The 18,850-nt window shown below is 38.6% G+C and overlaps 1 protein-coding gene across 4 annotated transcripts in view; it reads left to right on the top strand.

Moving 5' to 3' along the window:
- The window catches only part of BAIAP2L1 (BAR/IMD domain containing adaptor protein 2 like 1), an 87,487-nt gene that overhangs the window by 13,110 nt on the left and 55,527 nt on the right, over positions 1 to 18,850 (top strand). For 3 of the 4 annotated variants that reach the window (XM_055339645.1, XM_055339646.1, XM_055339647.1), the window contains exons 2-3: positions 10,215 to 10,290; positions 15,298 to 15,384. In XM_055339645.1, coding sequence (XP_055195620.1) covers positions 10,215 to 10,290; positions 15,298 to 15,384 — 163 coding nt within the window. Of the gene's footprint in view, positions 1 to 10,214; positions 10,291 to 15,297; positions 15,385 to 18,850 lie in introns of those variants that run through there. The other variant, XM_055339648.1, reaches the window with a different exon arrangement.

Below are 18,850 nucleotides of genomic sequence, written 5' to 3'. Positions count from 1 at the left end.
AAAAACAAAACTTAATTGAAGTGTAATTCATTAAAAATCACTCACTATAAGTGTACAATTCAGTGGGGTGTTGTGGTTTTTTTAAGTAAATGTACAGAATTGTACAGCCATCACCACAATCCAATTTTATAACATTTTCATCATGCTATAAAGGTCCTTTGTGACCATGGCTGTCATTCTTCATTCTCATCCCAAGCCCCAGGCAACCTCTAATGTATTTTTGGTCTCTATAGATTTGTCTTACTAGGTATTTCATATAAATTGAATCATATAATATGTGGTCTTGTGTGACTTACCTTCTTTCAGCATGATGTTCATCCATGTTGTATGTATTGGTACATTATTACTTTTTATGGCTGAATAATCCATTTATGGGTGTACCGTGTTTGTTCATCTGTTCGCCAGTTGGTGAACATTTCCAGTGTTTCTAACAAGGTACTTTTAAAAAATACTTAATTTGGGTGGGGGGGGGGAGAGGGAGAGAGGGAGAAGCAGACTCCACACTGAGTGCCAAGCCTGACATGGGGCCTGAGCCCAAAGAGCCAGTTGCTTAACTGACTAAGCCACCCAGGTGCCCCTAACAAGATACTTTTTTGAGGGCCACGTTACTGTCTAATACTTAAAAAGTAATTTAAAAGCCAACTTGGAGAAACATAGGGTTGGGAAGGCAAAATTCACAAGGAAAACCCTGGCATTTTCAGATTTTGTAAGCTTGTTAGGACTTAGTAGGTATAGAGCAGAGCCTTACTACTTTTGTGACCCTCAGTTGGAGCTGTTACTTTGAGCTAATGAAGTTACAAGCGTGTATTACCTCATGCCTGATTTTCATGGCTAATTGGCCCGCTGGGTCATTGTGTCTGTTGCATTATGTTCAGGTGAGCTGAGGGCACACCATGCAGCTTGATTCATCCATGAGCACATACATCTCTTCTGTAACAACAGTAATCAAAAACTGCTGCTGAGTACATTTTGGGCATTGGTGGTCCAGGCACTGTTCTTGATGCCACAGGTCCTTGGCCTTATTTTATATGCAATTCCTGTTAAGGAAACACTAAACAGATTGGTTGTATCCTGTGAGGTAGTGAACGGCCTTTTGAAGGAAGAGAAGCAAGGAACAGAGAGTTAGGGGGTGATGGGAGGTTAGAGGTCCTACTAGACATGGTAGGAGCCAAGTGGAGGAAAAGTGTCTCAGAGGTTTGAAGCTAAGGACTGGTGGCTGGGTGTCCAGGAGGAGAGCCTTCAGGCGGAAGGAGAGCAAGTACAAAATCCCTGTTGTGGGAATGGGTTTGGTCTGTTCCGAGAACAGCCCAGAGGCCATTGTGCCTGGAGCACAGTGATTTGAGGCAGAGGAGGGAGTGGCCAGAGCCCAAACCTGCTTGATTATGGGAAATACACAGGCTTTGCGTGCCCTACCCTACTGTTAAAAGGATAACACTCTGATAACGTTAATCTGTGAGAGTTGAGGCTAAAACCATTATAATGTATGAGTAAACTGCCTTTCCTTGTTTCTCTTCTATCAGATATTTTCAGTCATGTATACTTTTTTGATGCTGACAGGGGAAGCAGTTAAGGTTCTTTAAAAAAGGTACTATTTTTCACTCATAGGAAAAAAGTGTGACAGCACTAAGCATTGGTGAGTGTGGTAAAATAGTACTTTCATACTGTGGTTATGGGAGCACACGTTACTACAGCTTCTTTCTCCAGGGTATTTGGTGGTATCTAACAAAATTGAAAAATTTGTCACATACCCTATGCCCTAGCAATTATTTTTCTAGGTAATTTCTTTGTACCTGTGTGTACAAGGAGATGTGTATAGTCCCTTGCCACGTACTTTATATTAGCCAAAATTTATAAGCCATCTAAATGCCACTCAGAGGAAATAAAGAAATTAGCCTAATTGATTGTGAGAGCTAGGAAGTCTGAAATCTGTAGGACAGGCTAGAAGCGTACACTGCAGGGCTTAAGCAGAATGGCGTCTTCCTCAGGGAAACCGTAGTTTTATTTAAAGGCTTTTCAGCTGATTTAAATGAAGTCTACCCAGATTATTGAGGATAATACTTAAAGTAAACTGATTATAGATGTTAACCACATCTATAGAATTTCTTCAGAGCAACACCCAAATTAGTATCTAATTGGGTACCTGGCATGCAGACACCTAAAGCTAGCCATCACAGTGGGAAGTTACAGAAGTAAAATAGGAATAGACCAGTCAAAAAAATAAAAAAAAGGAATAGACCAGTCAATAGATAATGAGGTGGACAGCTCTTGGGAACATAATACTGAATAAAAAAATATAAGAGTGAAATGTATTATACCATTTATTAAAATGCACGAAGCAAAGGTATAGGTCATTCATAACTAAATGTATGTACGTATAAAAGTAGAAAATGAGCAGCATTCTTAATTGATAGTTCTCTGGGGAGACTTGGCCATGGTGGTTAAAGCATCCTGTGGTTTGGTAATATTGTTCTGCAATGTTTTAATTCCTTCACACTGAAGGAAATCAATATGGTAGTGTTAACCATTATACCTGTGAGGACACAGGTAGTTGAGGAATCTTTTTCTTTTCTTTTTAAGGGAAAGAGAAGAAGGTCACATATTTGTTTGCCTGAGTAGAATTGGTCAATATTTTACTGCTATTAGAAGATGTTGTTCATAAAAAGTCAGGAGTAATATTACAAGAAATCCTCTAAAAAGAAAATAAGCATAGAGCCTGAAAAATAGCACTACATAAACATCAAAATGTATCCCAAATGGAAAAAAAGGAATAAAATGTTCTCAACTGAATAAAAACACCTTCAATTTCCTTTGTACCCCACACTTTTTTTTTTAGAGGTTTATATATTCACGGTCTCTCTTGTCCTGATGTGATGCTTCAAGGTAGAATAGCCAGTATCACTTATATTTTCATGTTACAAGTCTCTGGAGACATCTATGGAAATGGGACTGTTCATCCATTTGAAGAGTTGACTAATATTTTAGAGCTTTTGTCTTGCAAAATTAATTACTACAATTGATTCGGTGTGCACTAAATGTCAAGTGCTTGGAAAAGCACATCAGTCTTCTATAAATAGTACTTATTATCTCACTGAATCTTCATACCCCACATGAGGTCCAAATGATCATTATTTACATTTTATAGAGGAGGAGACTGAGGCTTAGTGAGGTGGTGATTTAATTTGCCCAAGTTGTTTTCAGAGTTTTTTTCATCCCATGTTCCCCAGACCCATTGCTACTGGGATGGCCCGTAACAAATGATAGATAATACAAATTGTTATATTCTGCAAGTTGATAGCTAGTAGTGTAGATAGCTAATACAAACTGAAGGGAAACCAAAATACTATTTACATTTGGCTGATAAGCATTTTGTGTTTTATAAATTTGAATCTTGTGTATTTCTGCTGTAACTTAATGCTTCAAACGAAACATCTCTGTTGTCTTATTTTCCTTTACTTGGTTTGTGCTTCCCATTCAAGATGGGTATGGAAAACAGGATTCTTCTGACCATCTGTTAGCCTACAAGCAACTGCTCTTTTGCCAAATTTACTCACTAATATTTTCCCTAAAGGCGGAGGACATAATCAAGTACTGATGATGTTAGTACAGGAACAGCGGCTTCCAACAAACAACACAAGGAGGGAAGAAGTAAGATTTTCTACAAGTGATGTCTATCGGGACATCTGGGTGGCTCAGCAGTTAAGCGCCTGCCTAGGGTTGGGTGTGATCCTGGAGTCCTGGGATCTAGTCCCACATTGGGCTCCCTGCATGGAGCCTGCTTCTCCCTCTGCCTGTGTCCCTGCCTCTCTCTCGGTGTATCTCTCATGAATAAATAAATAAAGTCTTAAAAAAAAACAATCAAATGATGTCTATCTAGAAGTAGTCCCCCACAGTTTATCCTTATTAACAGATAATCTTGTCACATGAAATTAGAATGTTCCTTGATTAGTTTAAGCATTTGTGACATTGCTGGATTAATTTATGAGATTGTATAGAATAAAATATTGAAAATTTCAAGGACAATTGTTATCTGAAGTGTGTTATAAAACTCTATTTGAGATTTAAATCACTGTTAAGAGTTTATTCTAGTGTAAATATTACCCGCATTTTTCAACTCAGAAAAATAGAGCACTGAAATATCAAATAATTTGTCCTTGGTCATGTAGAGAATTGGAAAAAGAAACCAGTTCTTAGAATTTTTTAAAAAAGATTTTATTTATTTACGAGAGACACTGAGAGGTAGAGACACAGGCAGAGGGAGAAGCCAGGCTCCCTGCGGGGAGCCTGATGTGGGACTCAATCCCAGGACCCTGGGATCATGACCTGAGCCAAAGGCAGATGCTCAACCACTGAGCCACCGAGGCGTCCCCAATTCTTAGAAATTTAAAGTCAGCTCAGTTTAACTATCTGCCTAGTCATAATTGTATTAATTTATGCTTCATAGTCTATAGTTCCATATTGGTAAAGGTAATAATATTTCAAAAATGAAAGAAAAATCTGAATAGTGAGGAAGTTAAAACCATCATGAGATTGTATAATTCATTTTAAAATTTTGATGTGTAGGTCTACAGGAAGCAGAGAGAAATGAATGAGATAAACGGACCAGCTAGAAATCTGGTGGAAAGTGCCTGTAGGTTCTGAGTAGCCTGTTTGTCAACATTTTATTTGGAACAGCTGACAGTTGATTCTCCTATCCCGCTGATTGAGCTTTTGTCTTAGAACCAATTCCTCTTCATATGAGACACAGCACAAGTAGAACAGTGATATCACCAGTTATTATAGCTTAGACTATCCATATTGATCTTTGAATGGAAATGAATGTCATCGTGTTTGAAATTGGCTTGGGAAATTATCCTCCTTGCCCGCGATAACAGATAGAATACATACTAAGCTTTTGTTATTGATTGTAACAAAATTGTGTTTCTTGGATCATTAATACCTTTTATACTTTGTATCTTAAACCTTTTATTCTTAGTGCCAAACCTAAAATAGATGAGTTAATTACTACTGGTGATTTTTCTCTAAATCCTAGGTTATATAAAAAAATTTAGGTCTTAACAAGCCTCTTAACACAGCATGTGACCTTTGAAAGGACAGCTGCCCTCTCAAAAAAAATGTGGGACCCATCCAATTCACAAAGATATCCACTGCTACTTGTGAAATTTTACAGATCGTGGAATACAAAGGTAGCACTGCCTTTTTGTTCCTGGGTTTAAAAATACATGTACTTCAGCTAAAATAACTAGATTAATGGCCAACAGCCAGGGTTGAAATGGATTTTCCACTGTTCAAAGGGGCCAAAGTTTCTGGGGGAAAAATTTCTGTACCTAAAGCTAAATAATGAGGAATTGAATGTTGAACTTGGAAGCTTAAAAACTCTTGTATTGTTTTCTCTGAAGCTTAATGTAGTTCCAGGTCTTATTAGTTAACCTGTTTTTCCCCAGTAGCATCATTTGGGTAGTGGTTTATGCTTGGTGTTAATTTTGGAAGTTCTCATTAATTCATTGTTCATATTTTAAGATAAGACCTAACATGTAAACATTTCAAGAATTTTATCAAGAAACCAAATTATATTTTTCCCTCATTTGGGTAAGCTGAATTCAGAATAATCTTAAAGAACATAGATCTGGGCTTCTTTTTATGACTGTTTATATGCTAGTAGACAGGGTTAGTTCTGTATCTTTTTCCTTATATTCTTACCCATCGAGACTCGGCCTTATAAGGTTATTATAAGAATTTATTTTTTTATTATTTTTTTTATTATAAGAATTTAAAATGGGGGCACCTGGGTGGCTCAGTGGTTGAGCATCTGCCTTTGGCTCAGGTCGTGATCCTGGTGTCCTGGGATCGAGTCCCACATCGGGCTTCCCATGGGGAGCCTACTTCTCCCTCTGCCTATGTCTCTGCCTCCCTCTCTTTGTCTCTCATGAATAAATAAATAAAATCTTAAAAGAGAATTTTAAATGTTTTTAAAAGTTTTTTTTCTTTTTTATCAGAACTTACGTTCTCAACATCCAGACTTAGAGTCATAAGATTATTATAAGAATTTTTAATGATATTTGAAAAGTAGTATCTTTTTATTAAAAAGTGATTATTTTCTAATGAAGTTCTTAGATTTTTTAAATTACTGAAATCTGCATTGCTGATGGTAATGTAAAATGGCACAGGCACTCTGGAAAATAGTTTGGCAGTTTCTTACAAAGTTAAACATACACCTATATGACGCAGCAGCTGAACTCTTACATATTTATCCTGGAGATATGCACACTTATGTTCACACACACACACACAAAAAAATGTGTGATTGTCCATATCAGGTTTATTTGCAAATTGCTGGAGACTATAAACATCCCAAATGTTCAGTGGGCAAACGTATAAACTGTGATACATCCATACTATGGGATACTACTAGTCAAAAAAGGGAAAAAAATATTGATACATTGATACATCCATTGATATGGATGGTTCTTAAGGACATTGTGCTGAGTGAAAAAGTCAGTGTCAAAGGTCACATATTACATGATTCCATTTATATAACATCCTCACAATGACAGAATTACTGTGATTGAGATCAGTGGTTGCCAGGAGGGTGGGGAGGGTATGGCTATAAAGGGGTAGCACAAGGGAGGGAGATCATTATGTTACGGGAACAATTCTGTATTATCACTGTAATGATGATTATACAAATCTATACATGTGGTAAGATTTCATAGAAACAGTGCACCCCTTCCCCAAATGAGTGATATAAAAATTGGTGAATACAAATCAAGTCTTTAGTTTAGCTAAGAAGTGTTGTACCAGTGTCAATTTCCTGGTTTTGATAATATACTATGGTTATATAAGTTAGCATTGGGGGAAGCATACCTGAGAACTCTGTGCAGTTTTTACAACTTCTTGTGAATCTTAAGTGATTTCAAAATAAGCCTAAAAACAAGGGAACTAAGAAAAGATCATAGAAATAGCAGCTGTGGCCACAGATCCCTGTGATCATCAGGTATTGAGGCCTACCGTCTTGCAGAGAGACTAATAGGGGAGTCATCATTGGTTTTGGAGCTTTATGGCTACTGGTTGTGAATGCGGCTCAAACAGATAACTGGCTCTAATAACCAATAACAGGATGAATAGACTTCCAGTTAAGCACAACAGATTGACCATGACTTTTCTTTTTCTTCTAAGAATACATTGAAGCGATAGCAAGAGAACTTAAAGGGAAGGGGGGGGGGCTCCTAAATCCATATTGTAAAAGGCCTAAGAAAATTTGGGGAAAATAGAAAATGGACAGAGGAGTAGTAGCTGCCTTAAGAAAACATAAAGAGTCTGCAATGGGAGTACTGATGAGAGCTGAACCATTCACCCCCAGAGAACCCCAGAGGCTGAGGAGCAGTCCCACAGAAGGTGGGGATGGAAGGCATACCTAGGGGTAGTATAGGAGTTACACAAGTTAAATTGCCCGGTTCCCTTTCCTACCCCAACCGCCACTACTACCAGCAGCTCCCCCTGCCTGGCAGACTGGAGATTTAATCTTAGGCTATATTGAATCAGAGGAGTTCTCCATGTGAAAACACCAGCAGGAGGGAATAAACCTTGGAGTAGAGAGCAGGGGAATTCAGTAAAAATCAGCCCAGTAAACTATGGAATTGCCAATCCAGTTCCCTTCCTGGTGGAGAAAGCTGACGACCTGGTGATTGCCTCTTCCCCTACCCTTGATGGGAAATGAGAAACTTCTCCAGAGAGATTCAGTGGACTCTGGTTACTGTCACAGGGCCAGTTTCTCTATAGCTGACTTGTCAGGTCACTCTGAAAAGTCATTTTGAATGAAGCCTGCTAGTCAACAACTACCCTGCATACACACCCACACACACAAGCTTCCAACCAGCATTTTAGGGCTTTACTGTTAAATACAAGCTGACAGGGATCACCAGATGTTTGAGGAAAACCTCCAACACAAAAGACAGATGGATACTAAACAATGAAAAGAAATAATCAGGAGATAATATGGGAAACTGGAAGAAAATAAAAAATATTCAGTTTATTCAGATTAGAGACGATATTACATTTACAAAACAGGATGCTTTTTTGTTTATGTATTGCTTTTATTTTTTAATACTTATATATCTTTAAAGATTTTGAGAGAGTGTGTGCATGTGTGAGCAGAGGGGAGGGATAGAGGGAGAAGCGGACTCCCGGCTGACAGCTGACTTCTCAATAGCATAACTGGTTATTAAAAATAGCGGAGCAGTATCTTTAAAATTCTAAGGGAGAATCGCTTTAGCTCTGTAATATTTAGCCCAGCAAAATACCAATCAAATGTGAAGGTAAAGATAATTTCAGACACATGGGGACTCAAATTTTATCTCTTATGCATCATTTCTTAGGTCGTTCTTGGAGAATGATCTACAGCAAATAGGAATAAATGAAGAAAGAGGAAGGTGTGGAGTCCAGTTAATGAGACCTTTAACACGGGATCAGAAAGGGACATGCAAGGGTAACAGCGTGGCAGGGACAGTCAGGCCAGACTGAGCAAGAGGACGAAGAGTCCTTGGAGGAAGTTCTGGAGGAAAATGGAAGATTAGTTGACAACTTTGTGCATTTGAAAAATAATAGTGATAGATTTCTGCTAGATGTGATGGAGCCTGTGGAAAAATTTGAGGTAGATTCATGGAAAACTAAGCTGGAGGGGAGGGGGATAGGATGATTGTTAATCCCAGGAGAAGAAAAGACTGTACCAAGAAAGGAAACCTAATCCTTATTACATTCCTTGCATTGTAGTGACCGATATTTACAAAGTCATAATAAACCCTGACTATTGACTTACCAGGAAATTGCCATTTAATTATATAGGAAAGATTGAGGTAGGGCAAGTGGGGTGATATGAAGAATTGAGCCCTCATTTACTGTAGTAGAAAGCCAGTAGTTATCATCCAAAATGGAGAAATTAAGAATATTATCCAAAACTATGGTAGATAAACACAAGAATAGCAGCTTAGTTGAAAGTGTTCATGGGAGTAAGTTCAGGTTTGAAGAAAGGTTGAGCCAGGCATTGTTTTTCATGATAAGCCTTTATCACTATTTGATAGAAGTTATTATGTTCTCTTTGTACTGATTTATAAAGGAGAACCTTTTTATCCTGAAGAGCATGCGTATCAAGTATCTGCCCCTTTGAATGTTGTGTATTTTTCATTCTTTTTGTTGCCTGGTCCTCTACAAACAGGGTTCACGTTTTGACAGAGGACCTAAGTAGATTTGAGTAGTCTATTTGGAATGATTAATATTGTGAAGCTCATTATTCATAGGTGAAACAAATACATTCAGTCACCATGTGTTCTAAGTCAAGTTACAGCCCCACAGGAATGATCTGTTGTCTGTACTTCAGATTTAGGATATTTTAAGTTAGATCAACATTCTAATCAATTGTCTTAAATTATCATAGCATTTATCTCTATGTTGATGACTTTCTAGTGCTATAGGAGTAATACTTTTAAAAATGAAAACCATAAAAAAAATGAAAACCATGACATTTGCACAGATATGGCATCATGAAATCCATGAGAGGGAAACCATGCCTTCCCAGCTACTACTGTGTGCATAGAACCTACCACTTGATAGTTACTCCACAAATACTTAATGAATAAACTGATCACTAGGGAAAAAAATGCCAGCGACCTCCTAGACAGAAGGTTGCAGGCTGGACTGTATCCCAGAACTATCAGCAATACCCACCCTTATACCTTCTCCTGATAACTAAGTGTAGTAAAAACAAGATCTCTTAGAAATTTCTGTTCAGTTGATAATGAAAACATTGCTCATATAATTAAGTTCCAGTCACGTGCAGCTGTTTTTAACACTAGCCTGACAACCATTAACCTACTTAAACCCCAAAGGGAGTATCAGCTTCTGGGCCCCATAGCCCCTGTGGGGTATGCTTTGTAGGTGTGCATGTCTGCTACTTGATCCATTTACAGTAGGTTCTAGGCAGCCCTTGGGCAATGGAAGACCTCCAGGATTACATATGCCTTGCTGATGCAAGCACCCTGTTCCATGTACAGCTCTGTGCTGTTTACCATATGTGTTCTTCATTATTTTAAAATAAACATTCATGGCTTTCTGGACTGTACCGTCAAGTATACGTAGATATCCCAGGCTATGTAGTGACAAAATCTAAAGATGATCTACTGTTTGCTTATTTTATTAATTTGTTTGTTTTGTTTATTTGTCAGAATGTTATGGAACAGTTCAATCCTGGGCTACGAAATTTAATAAACCTAGGAAAAAATTATGAAAAAGCTGTTAATGGTAAGTCTCTTTTCTAAATTTATAAATACGGTGCACCTATAAAAACCATTCATTAAATATTCTACTTAATTATTTTGAAGTGCTTAATAGTGAATTCTTTAAATATCTTTTAAGTTGGTAGAAATTACTTACATTTCATTGTATGGAAGTTTGCAATGATAGGATATTAATATATTTGAGATGAATAAATGGAATCATAACCAATAATACATTAAATGGTAATTAATTGAATTTATTTTTTTTAAGATTTTATTTATTTATTCATGAGAGACACAGAGACATAGGCAGAGGGAGAAGCTGGCTCCCCATAGGGAGCCTGTTGCTGGACTCAATCCCAGGACCCCGGGATCACACCCTGAGCCAAAGGCAGACGCTCAACCCCTGAGCCACCGAGGCGTCCCAATTAATTGAACTTAAATTTACAAAATTAATGGAGTAATAGACTGTTATACATGATGCATTTTAATGATCAAATCATGATTTTTTGGCATGACTCAGTGTTTTTTTTATGACTCAGTGTTTTATATCATTGCCATAAACATGTTTTCTACTTTGCAAACCAACTTCTTTATGAACTAATAACACATATGAAATGCATACTTAAAATATTTGTTAGTATCTTGCGGATACAGAGGGATTGTTCTCTTTCTATAGAAGAATTCCTTGCTTTTGGGTGTATAACTTGTGATAGTGATATGAGCAAATAGCCTGAATGGAAAAACATCTAAATTAAAGGTTGAACTTAGATTCTCATTTCAAAATGAGTGCTTCCGTAAAATGAATTCAAGCATTGGCTTTGTGAACCAGAGTTGTATGCTAGTTTCAGGAGGTTTCATTTGAGGAAGCTGACATGCATTTCCCTAATAAAAGGTGAATGTTATCAATGATTACCTTAAAAACTTGAGATGCTAGTAATCATCAGATTTTTTTTTTTTAATCATCAGATTCTAACACGGGCAAAACAAGTCTTCCTGTGTAACAAGTATCACCTCCAAAATATTCAGACCCCAGTTTCACCCTCTACTCTGGTTCACAAAGACCACCAAGTAATGAGTAGAAAAGACTTCAGATCAAGTTTTGTGTCTTTTATGTATGTATCTTTTGTTTTTCTCTTTCACCATGGCCTACCTTTGGCTGCTCCCTCTTGAGATTTTGAAAAGAAAACTGACCTCACACACCCTCAGCATAAGCATGCCCCAGGAAAGGATTGTGGTAGCTAGACTGTATGACAGGTGCCCAGTTGTCACGGTCATGGAAAAGTAAAGTGCTTATTTACTTTCTTGATCTCTGTGCTATTTACCAGAGATTTTCAGCATCGGGAAATCCTCCCTCACCCCCCAAGTAGTGTCAGTGACTTCTGCAGGTAAGCCCTCACTCTTTCAAAAACAGGAAAGAGATTTGTTTTAGAATTCTTGCACAACTGATTCTCCCTTGATGTCATGGCCTTAGATGCCCCTGTGAAGGAAATCACCATGACCTGCAAGTGGGTTTTTTTTGTTGTTTTTCTTCTAGCACTTGCTGCCTCTCTGAAACAGAGTTTTATAAGGTGACTCAGGGACCTTCCAGCAGTTTAGTCTCTTGCTAACAAGGCTTCTCCTCAAGGGGACTGTTCTGTACTTTGAAAGTATTTCCAGTATTTTTGCAGGCCATCAGTTTTTTACTAAAGCCGTTGAGAAATTGAGATGAATTTGTGAAGTCCTTGGTAAGAGTTTGTAGTATAGTTGAGGATGCCAGATGTGCAGTCGACACTCAGGTCATAAATCAGGACAACATGTACAGCTAACAAAGAGCATGGGATGAGCAATGTCACAGGAATTTGAGCAGTCAAGGTTGGTGGGGGACAGGGCAGGGAGGGGGCCTTGTAGAAGCTGTGCTAGGTGACAAATGGTAGGTTTCAGGCAGAATAGACCACATCCAAGCCAAGATTTGAGGTCCACATTGGCATGGGTGGGAAGCTGTTGGGAAATAGTAAAATACAAGCTGGAGTAGGGTCAGGTTATTAATGCATTTGTAGCATCAGTTACCTATTGTCACATAATCAGGTGTCCCTAAACTTGGTGGTTTAAGGTAACAATAGTTAACTATTTCTTAAGTCCTGTAAAGGCAGTGCAGTTCTCTATCCCCCAGGGTCCCAATCCTACAGTTGCAGTCAGTAGGGGCACTGGGCTGTCTCCCTCCCATGGGCGTAGTAGGCTGTTCTAAAGTGCAAACCCCTGTGGGAGTTATGCTTGCTGGTACCCCATTGGCCAAAGCAAGTCAGATGACCAAGCCACCCATTGATGTATAGGCTACTACAAAGCTTGGGAATTCCAGAAGGTATGGTTTATTGAAGACCATTGCTGTACAAATCTATCATGAACTCTGGAGTATTGACTTACACTGTGGGCAGTGGAGGCCATTAAAAGTTTTTGAGAAGAACTCTAACCTGATGAAATCATATTTTAAGGGAAAATTATCTGGTAGAAGTATATAGATTAAATTGATGAATTGGTCAGCCACTAAAATAGAACAAATATGCTTTGTCCTTAAAACAATAAGTGATAGAGGGCCACCTGGGTGGCTCAGCGGTTTAGTGCCTCCCTTCAGCTTAGGTCCTGATCCTGGAGTCCCAGGATCGGGTCTCTCATCGGGCTCCCTGCATGGAGCCTGCTTCTCCCTCTGCCTGTGTTTCTGCCTCTCTCTGTGTGTGTCTCTCATGAATAAATAAATAAAATCTTAAAAAAAAAGTGATAGAAAATCTCAATGTATTCACAAAGGGGGGGATAGCAAAATTATGAAAATATTATTTGATTTTTTTTTATAAAGTTCTGGGTAAATTAGTTATTTTATTTTTGTTAAAGATGTATTTATTCATGAGAGACACAGAGAGAGAGGCAGAGATATAGAGGGAAAAGCAGGCTCCCCATAGGGAGCCCAATGTGGGACTCAATCTCGGATCCTGGGATCACGCCCTGAGCCAAAGGCAGATGCTCAACCCCTGAGCCACCCAGGCATCCCAAATTATATAGTTTTTAAAGTTAATTCCACTGTATCATAAAAGCAAGGATATTTTACCATTCTGAGGTTAGTTTTAAACATAAGAAATGTTAATGAAAAATTTTGATGTAACGTGAATGTAGACCAAAAATTTTGTTTATATATTGTATAAAACTGTATGCTATTCTCCCATCAATCTGCTTGTCAGCTTTATCAGTATCTTACCATTTAAAATCTTCATATTAAAATATTGCATGTATTAACTTGATAGTTTATTGGCTACCAACCTTGTTTTTAAGTGGAGTCTTCTCTTTTTCAGTTCTGGCTGAGACCAGAGACTCGAAAAGCACCATAAGTTAGAACTGAGGAAGTGACCTTAGCTGGAGTTGTGTGCACTCCCTTTTATTTGCCACGACCTTGGGCATGTCCCAGCATATCTTTGCTCCGCTCTCCTTCATGAAACAGGGTGATAACACCACTGACCCACGTCTTCATATTCCTAGGTAGATGAACTTAAATAATGGCTTGGAAAGTCCACATAAATGCTACTTGTTACTGTTCTTTTTTACAATTAAGCTTCAAGGTTATTCTCAGTCTTATGAAATAATCATATAATAGAGCATAATCATTCTTAAACTTGTATGCATATATAGTAAAAGCTGTAAGTTCTGTAATTTTTTAACTCCTCAAGAAATGCTACCATGGATGAATTTGCCATGAAACTACTGCTTTTTTGGCCAGGAATATCTTCATCTGGACTTGTATATAACTTGTTCTGTGACACCCTCCCTCACTTTTTATACTTGAAATGCCTTTTTTAATTCACCATTTTAAAACAATATCCATTATAAAATTGGGGCAAAGCAGTTGGTATGGCCTCTAGTTTTCTTTGCAGTAAAAGGAAAGGAATCTTAGAGATTCCTAAGGGCTCTTTTAGCTCCAAAATTCTATAATCTTCAAAGTTGGTCTTCAAGTGAAATAAATTTTCTTCAAAATTTAGGCTAGGTCTTGTTGAAAAGCTTGCTTGTTGTACATTGTCAATCTCCTCAAACTTAGCTTGTCGTAAAGTGAAAGAAGGAATCCATATAATAGCTTCCATTTATTTGTCTTGTGCTCACAGTATTAGGACATTTTATAGATGACCATCCTTTGCTTCAGAAAGGATAGCTACATTGCCCAAGGAGGTCATGTCATTAAAAGTAAAGGTTCAAACCCAAGTCTGTCCTGCCCCCAATTTCCCTCCCCAAAGAAAAAATCAAAAACAGATTTCTGTACCTTATAATTTAGTCTTCAGAATCAATTTGAAAGGGGAAGTAGTATTTTTAGGATGATTAGAATTCAGTTTATATAGCAATAAAAGTTTTCCTTGTCTCTGCCAAAAGGGTATAGTAGAGGGAGGATAGAAACTTCAGTTATTTTTCAGTAATTCTGTTGTGTTTTTGTAATGATAATGTATTTCAAATTTCATAGATTTTTTTTTTCCCTAACAGCAAGGATATTATTGTTCTGAGCCACAGGCTCAGAATACCCTTTTTCAATAGAAAAAAATAAAAACTCCATTGAAAGACCAGGTTCCTGGGCCACCCTATACAATTTTTTTTAACTAATAATGTTGTAGACCTGTATAGCTGTAGAATAACCAGCTGAGGAAAGATTTCTTCCTGGAGTGGATGTGTTTCCAGCCCTGATTTGATATTGAAAACATCCACCCTGGAACTGGTATCATGTTGAAGGCAGGGCCTTTTCTAGATTCCAGTACCTGCTGTGTTAAATGTTCCTAAAGTCTGGTCTAAGGTAAGGATCCTATATGGTTTTCCACCAGGTGAGGGCCTCTGGAAGAGCAGTGAAGGGACCACTGCCCCTTGGCACAGCAATTAAGCAAAAGCCCTGCCTTCTGAGAGCCACCATTGGCACAGCCCAAATCTTCCTGCACCTGGAAGGGACTGAGGGATATTTGGAAGCAAACCTCAATGGCACTTCCTCTTTTCTTTGTCTGAGTGATGACTTGTGTGTGTCACCTTCCTTGTCTAGCTATGATCCTTGCGGGAAAAGCCTACTACGATGGAGTGGCCAAGATTGGTGAGATTGCCACCGGGTCCCCCGTGTCAACAGAACTGGGTGAGCTGACTGTCCTTTATTTTTATTTATTTTTTTAATATTTTTTTAAATTTTTATTTATTTATGATAGTCACAGAGAGAGAGAGAGAGAGAGAGAGAGAGAGGCAGAGACACAGGCAGAGGGAGAAGCAGGCTCCATGCACCGGGAGCCCGATGTGGGATTCGATCCCGGGTCTCCAGGATCGCGCCCTGGGCCAAAGGCAGGCGCCAAACCGCTGCGCCACCCAGGGATCCCCTGACTGTCCTTTATATACAAACGCAAGTTGAGCTGGTTCCAGGGCCTTTCCTCTTGTGAGCCCTTGAAAGAAACATGAAGTGGCCTAAATCCAGAGTAGTAGGAAGAGCTAGCCCAGTACTCCAGTGTGTTCACTTCTGGAATGATTGAGTTTGCTGTGGTCTGTTGAAAGTGGAGGCTTAGTTAGAGAGCAGGCCAAGCCCAATGACTGGCCTCCTTGCTCCCTAGGAATTGAGCTTCTGGCTCTAAACTTGGGCTCGAGCTCTTCCCCTTGGATCCCTGGAGCATAAAGCCCCAGGAGCTTTGACCTACATTCTTAACTGAAGGAGATGGGCACGGCAGGCCTCCTGACTCTGGCAGGAGTGTTTCCTGTGACTCACCTAGCAGAAAGTCAAACTCCTTTACGTCCTGCTCTTGGCTCTCACTGCTTCCACAGTTGCTCTCAGTTGTGATTTTTCCGGTTTTGCTGGTATGAATTGATCTCCTGTGCACATGCGGAGGGCAGCCACGCCCTCAGCAGCACCAGTTGCAGAGGGAATCTGGGTTTCTGTTTACAGAGTCCATTCACTGCGCCCTCTCCTATGGGTGGAAAAGTCACTGTTTTTCCTTTTCTAATAACCCCACACATAACCATCATTTTAAAATCTTGAATAAAGAATGAATATGTTTGAATATGTTTTGTTTTAAATTAAAATGTTTTTTTTTTTTTTTTACAAAAGGTAAGATTTCTGGCTTTAAAGTATTTGTCATAATTTGAAATGTTCAGCATAGCAGAAGAAAATATTGGTGAAGTGGGTGTATTTAAAGAAAAGTGTGTCTCCAATTAAAAAGCAAAAAGGGAAGCTTGAGAAGAGGTGTGTATAAACAAACATTTAGGAATCAAATAATTCGCATCATTTCTGTAAAGTGTCTTAAGGGTGTTCAAGATTGCTTGGAGAACTCTTACCTGACCCTTAAAAGTGGAGAAACAAATTCAAGGTGTGGTAACAGTGCTGGGGTTGGGGACTGGGCTGCAGGATGTGAAGTGGAACTGTGCACTCAGGAATATTTTCTGATGACTTTGGTTCTTGAAGAGTTTGTAAAGAGTCTTGAAACCTAAGCCTGAAGTGATGTCGTGTGATGACTAAGTCTGTACTGCTCTATTTAAGAGAACGAGGTACATGCGGAAATTTTTCAAAGCTGTGACTTGTGTTCTGTTGGTGCCATCACTTGTGTATGTTCTGGCAAGGTATGGACTCTAGAAACTCTGTCCTCAGCAGAGTCAGCTTAAAAAAATACGCACTGGATTGTGTAGACAGAAAGAGATAGTAAAACTTACTAGGATGATGGAGATGATTAGAAGTTGCCAAAAATAGGATTAAATTAAAAAGAAACATCCTATTTGTGTCAGGCGCCACGGGAAAATGTATTACCCTTGCATTAAACCATACAGTGCTCTGATCCACCATTATTCAGTTTGCCTTTTTAATGTTTTATCGTTCTTGCCACTATTTAAATAAGATTTCTGTTCTACACCTTACTTTAAGCAGCTGTGAGTTCATAACATTGAATCAGCTATTTCCACAGCAACTGTGTTGTTACAAACATAGGCCAAAAACTTCAGTTTCAATGAGGAAAATATGTTGCAGTGGCAAAATTTCTTTCATGTGGACGTGCGTTTTATTTAGAGGGAATGGAAATAACTTCTGTTTTGTTTTTGTTTCAAGTTGTCTTTTTGCTTATATTCACCGTGTCATATAGTTAGTAATTTTCTGCTCATTTGCAGCAATTTCACAACAAAGTGCCACCCTAGCAAGCGTTGCTTTCAGAGCCTTAATGTTTAAATTGTTTTCATGTGCCTGCTTTTTTTTATTTTGTTTAAAGTATAGGCTGAAATACTCCTGTTTGTTTAAATTCCCTGTATGAAAGAGTAATGAACGATTCATAGAAAAAAGAGACCTATGGTAGGTTCTATTTTTTTCATTTTTCAAGAAGGTTTTATTATCTAATTATTGACTTTGGGTGTTGGTATTCATAACTTTGTTATGATAGTATCTAATAAAACTGAAGGGTCCTTTCATATGTAAAGATCTTGAATCAGGGATCCCTGGGTGGCGCAGCGGTTTGGTGCCTGCCTTTGGCCCAGGGTGCGATCCTGGAGACCCTGGATCGAATCCCACGTCGGGCTCCCGGTGCATGGAGCCTGCTCCTCCTCTGCCTGTGTCTCTGCCTCTCTCTCTCTCTCTCTCTCTCTCTCTCTCTCTCTCTCTCTATCATAAATAAATTAAAAAAATTCTCTTTAAGATCTTGAATCATTTCAAAGTTTTCATTCCTTTAGAGTATTATTATCTCTGAAAAACCTTTGTGTCTCCACTACCCCCAACAAATCCTATAGTTCTAAAAGTTTCAATTTAAAAATTTTCCTCAGGAAGTGAAAGGGATGTTGAAGAATTCTTATGATTCTAAAACAGATTACAAGAGTAGTTTTCATTTTAATGTTGAACTATTTTTTAATGTTGCTGTAGGAGAACTTTATATATAGTCTTTTTTTTACCTGAAATTTCTGTTATATTTATTCTGAGACTTTTGGATTTTGGGAAATGGATGAAGAAACTGTCTTCTAGGTTAAATATCTACCTTATTCGTAGAAACTACTGAGAAGATTCTACTTGGAAAACCTGGCCAAATGCATTATCAGTGTTAGAGTGGCAAAACTGAGCATTTCAGTCTCTCTTCTTAGGAAATGGGGGAGGGAGAGAAGGAGCTAAAAGCCAGAGGAGAAAATTGATTAGCCTTTTATTTTTTACTTGTCATTTAGATTGGCATCAATTAAGACAGAGCTGTAGCCCTGCCATTTCTGATTCCTGGCTATGGGTGTTTCCATTTATATATTCCTCTTAACATATCAGCTCACCAAATGCTGTATGAATAACTTTAGGATGCTTTTGCCTAAAAGTAACAAATACCCAATTACTAGTGCCTTAAGCATTAAAGATGCTCATTATCCCACATAAGAAAGCCTGGAGTAGCAGGTTCCTGGTTGGGTAATCATTAGTAAGAACTCAGGTTCCTTCTCTCTTTCTTCTCATCCTCAAGCCCTACTCCTCATGGTACCAAGACGCCTGCCATTGCTAGTCTTAGGCATCATATCCTTTCTCCTCCCTTTGTATCCAAAAAGCAGGAAGGGGAATTTCTTCTCAGTTGTGCCCTTTACAATGGGGGAAACCTTTCCCCATCCACCCTAGCACATGC

The sequence above is a fragment of the Nyctereutes procyonoides genome, unplaced genomic scaffold (genome assembly GCF_905146905.1).
Source record: "Nyctereutes procyonoides isolate TBG_1078 unplaced genomic scaffold, NYPRO_anot_genome, whole genome shotgun sequence".
Taxonomy (NCBI): domain Eukaryota; kingdom Metazoa; phylum Chordata; class Mammalia; order Carnivora; family Canidae; genus Nyctereutes; species Nyctereutes procyonoides.
The sequence above is the reverse complement of the archived record's forward strand: the minus strand, read 5'-3'. Positions and strand labels throughout refer to the sequence as shown.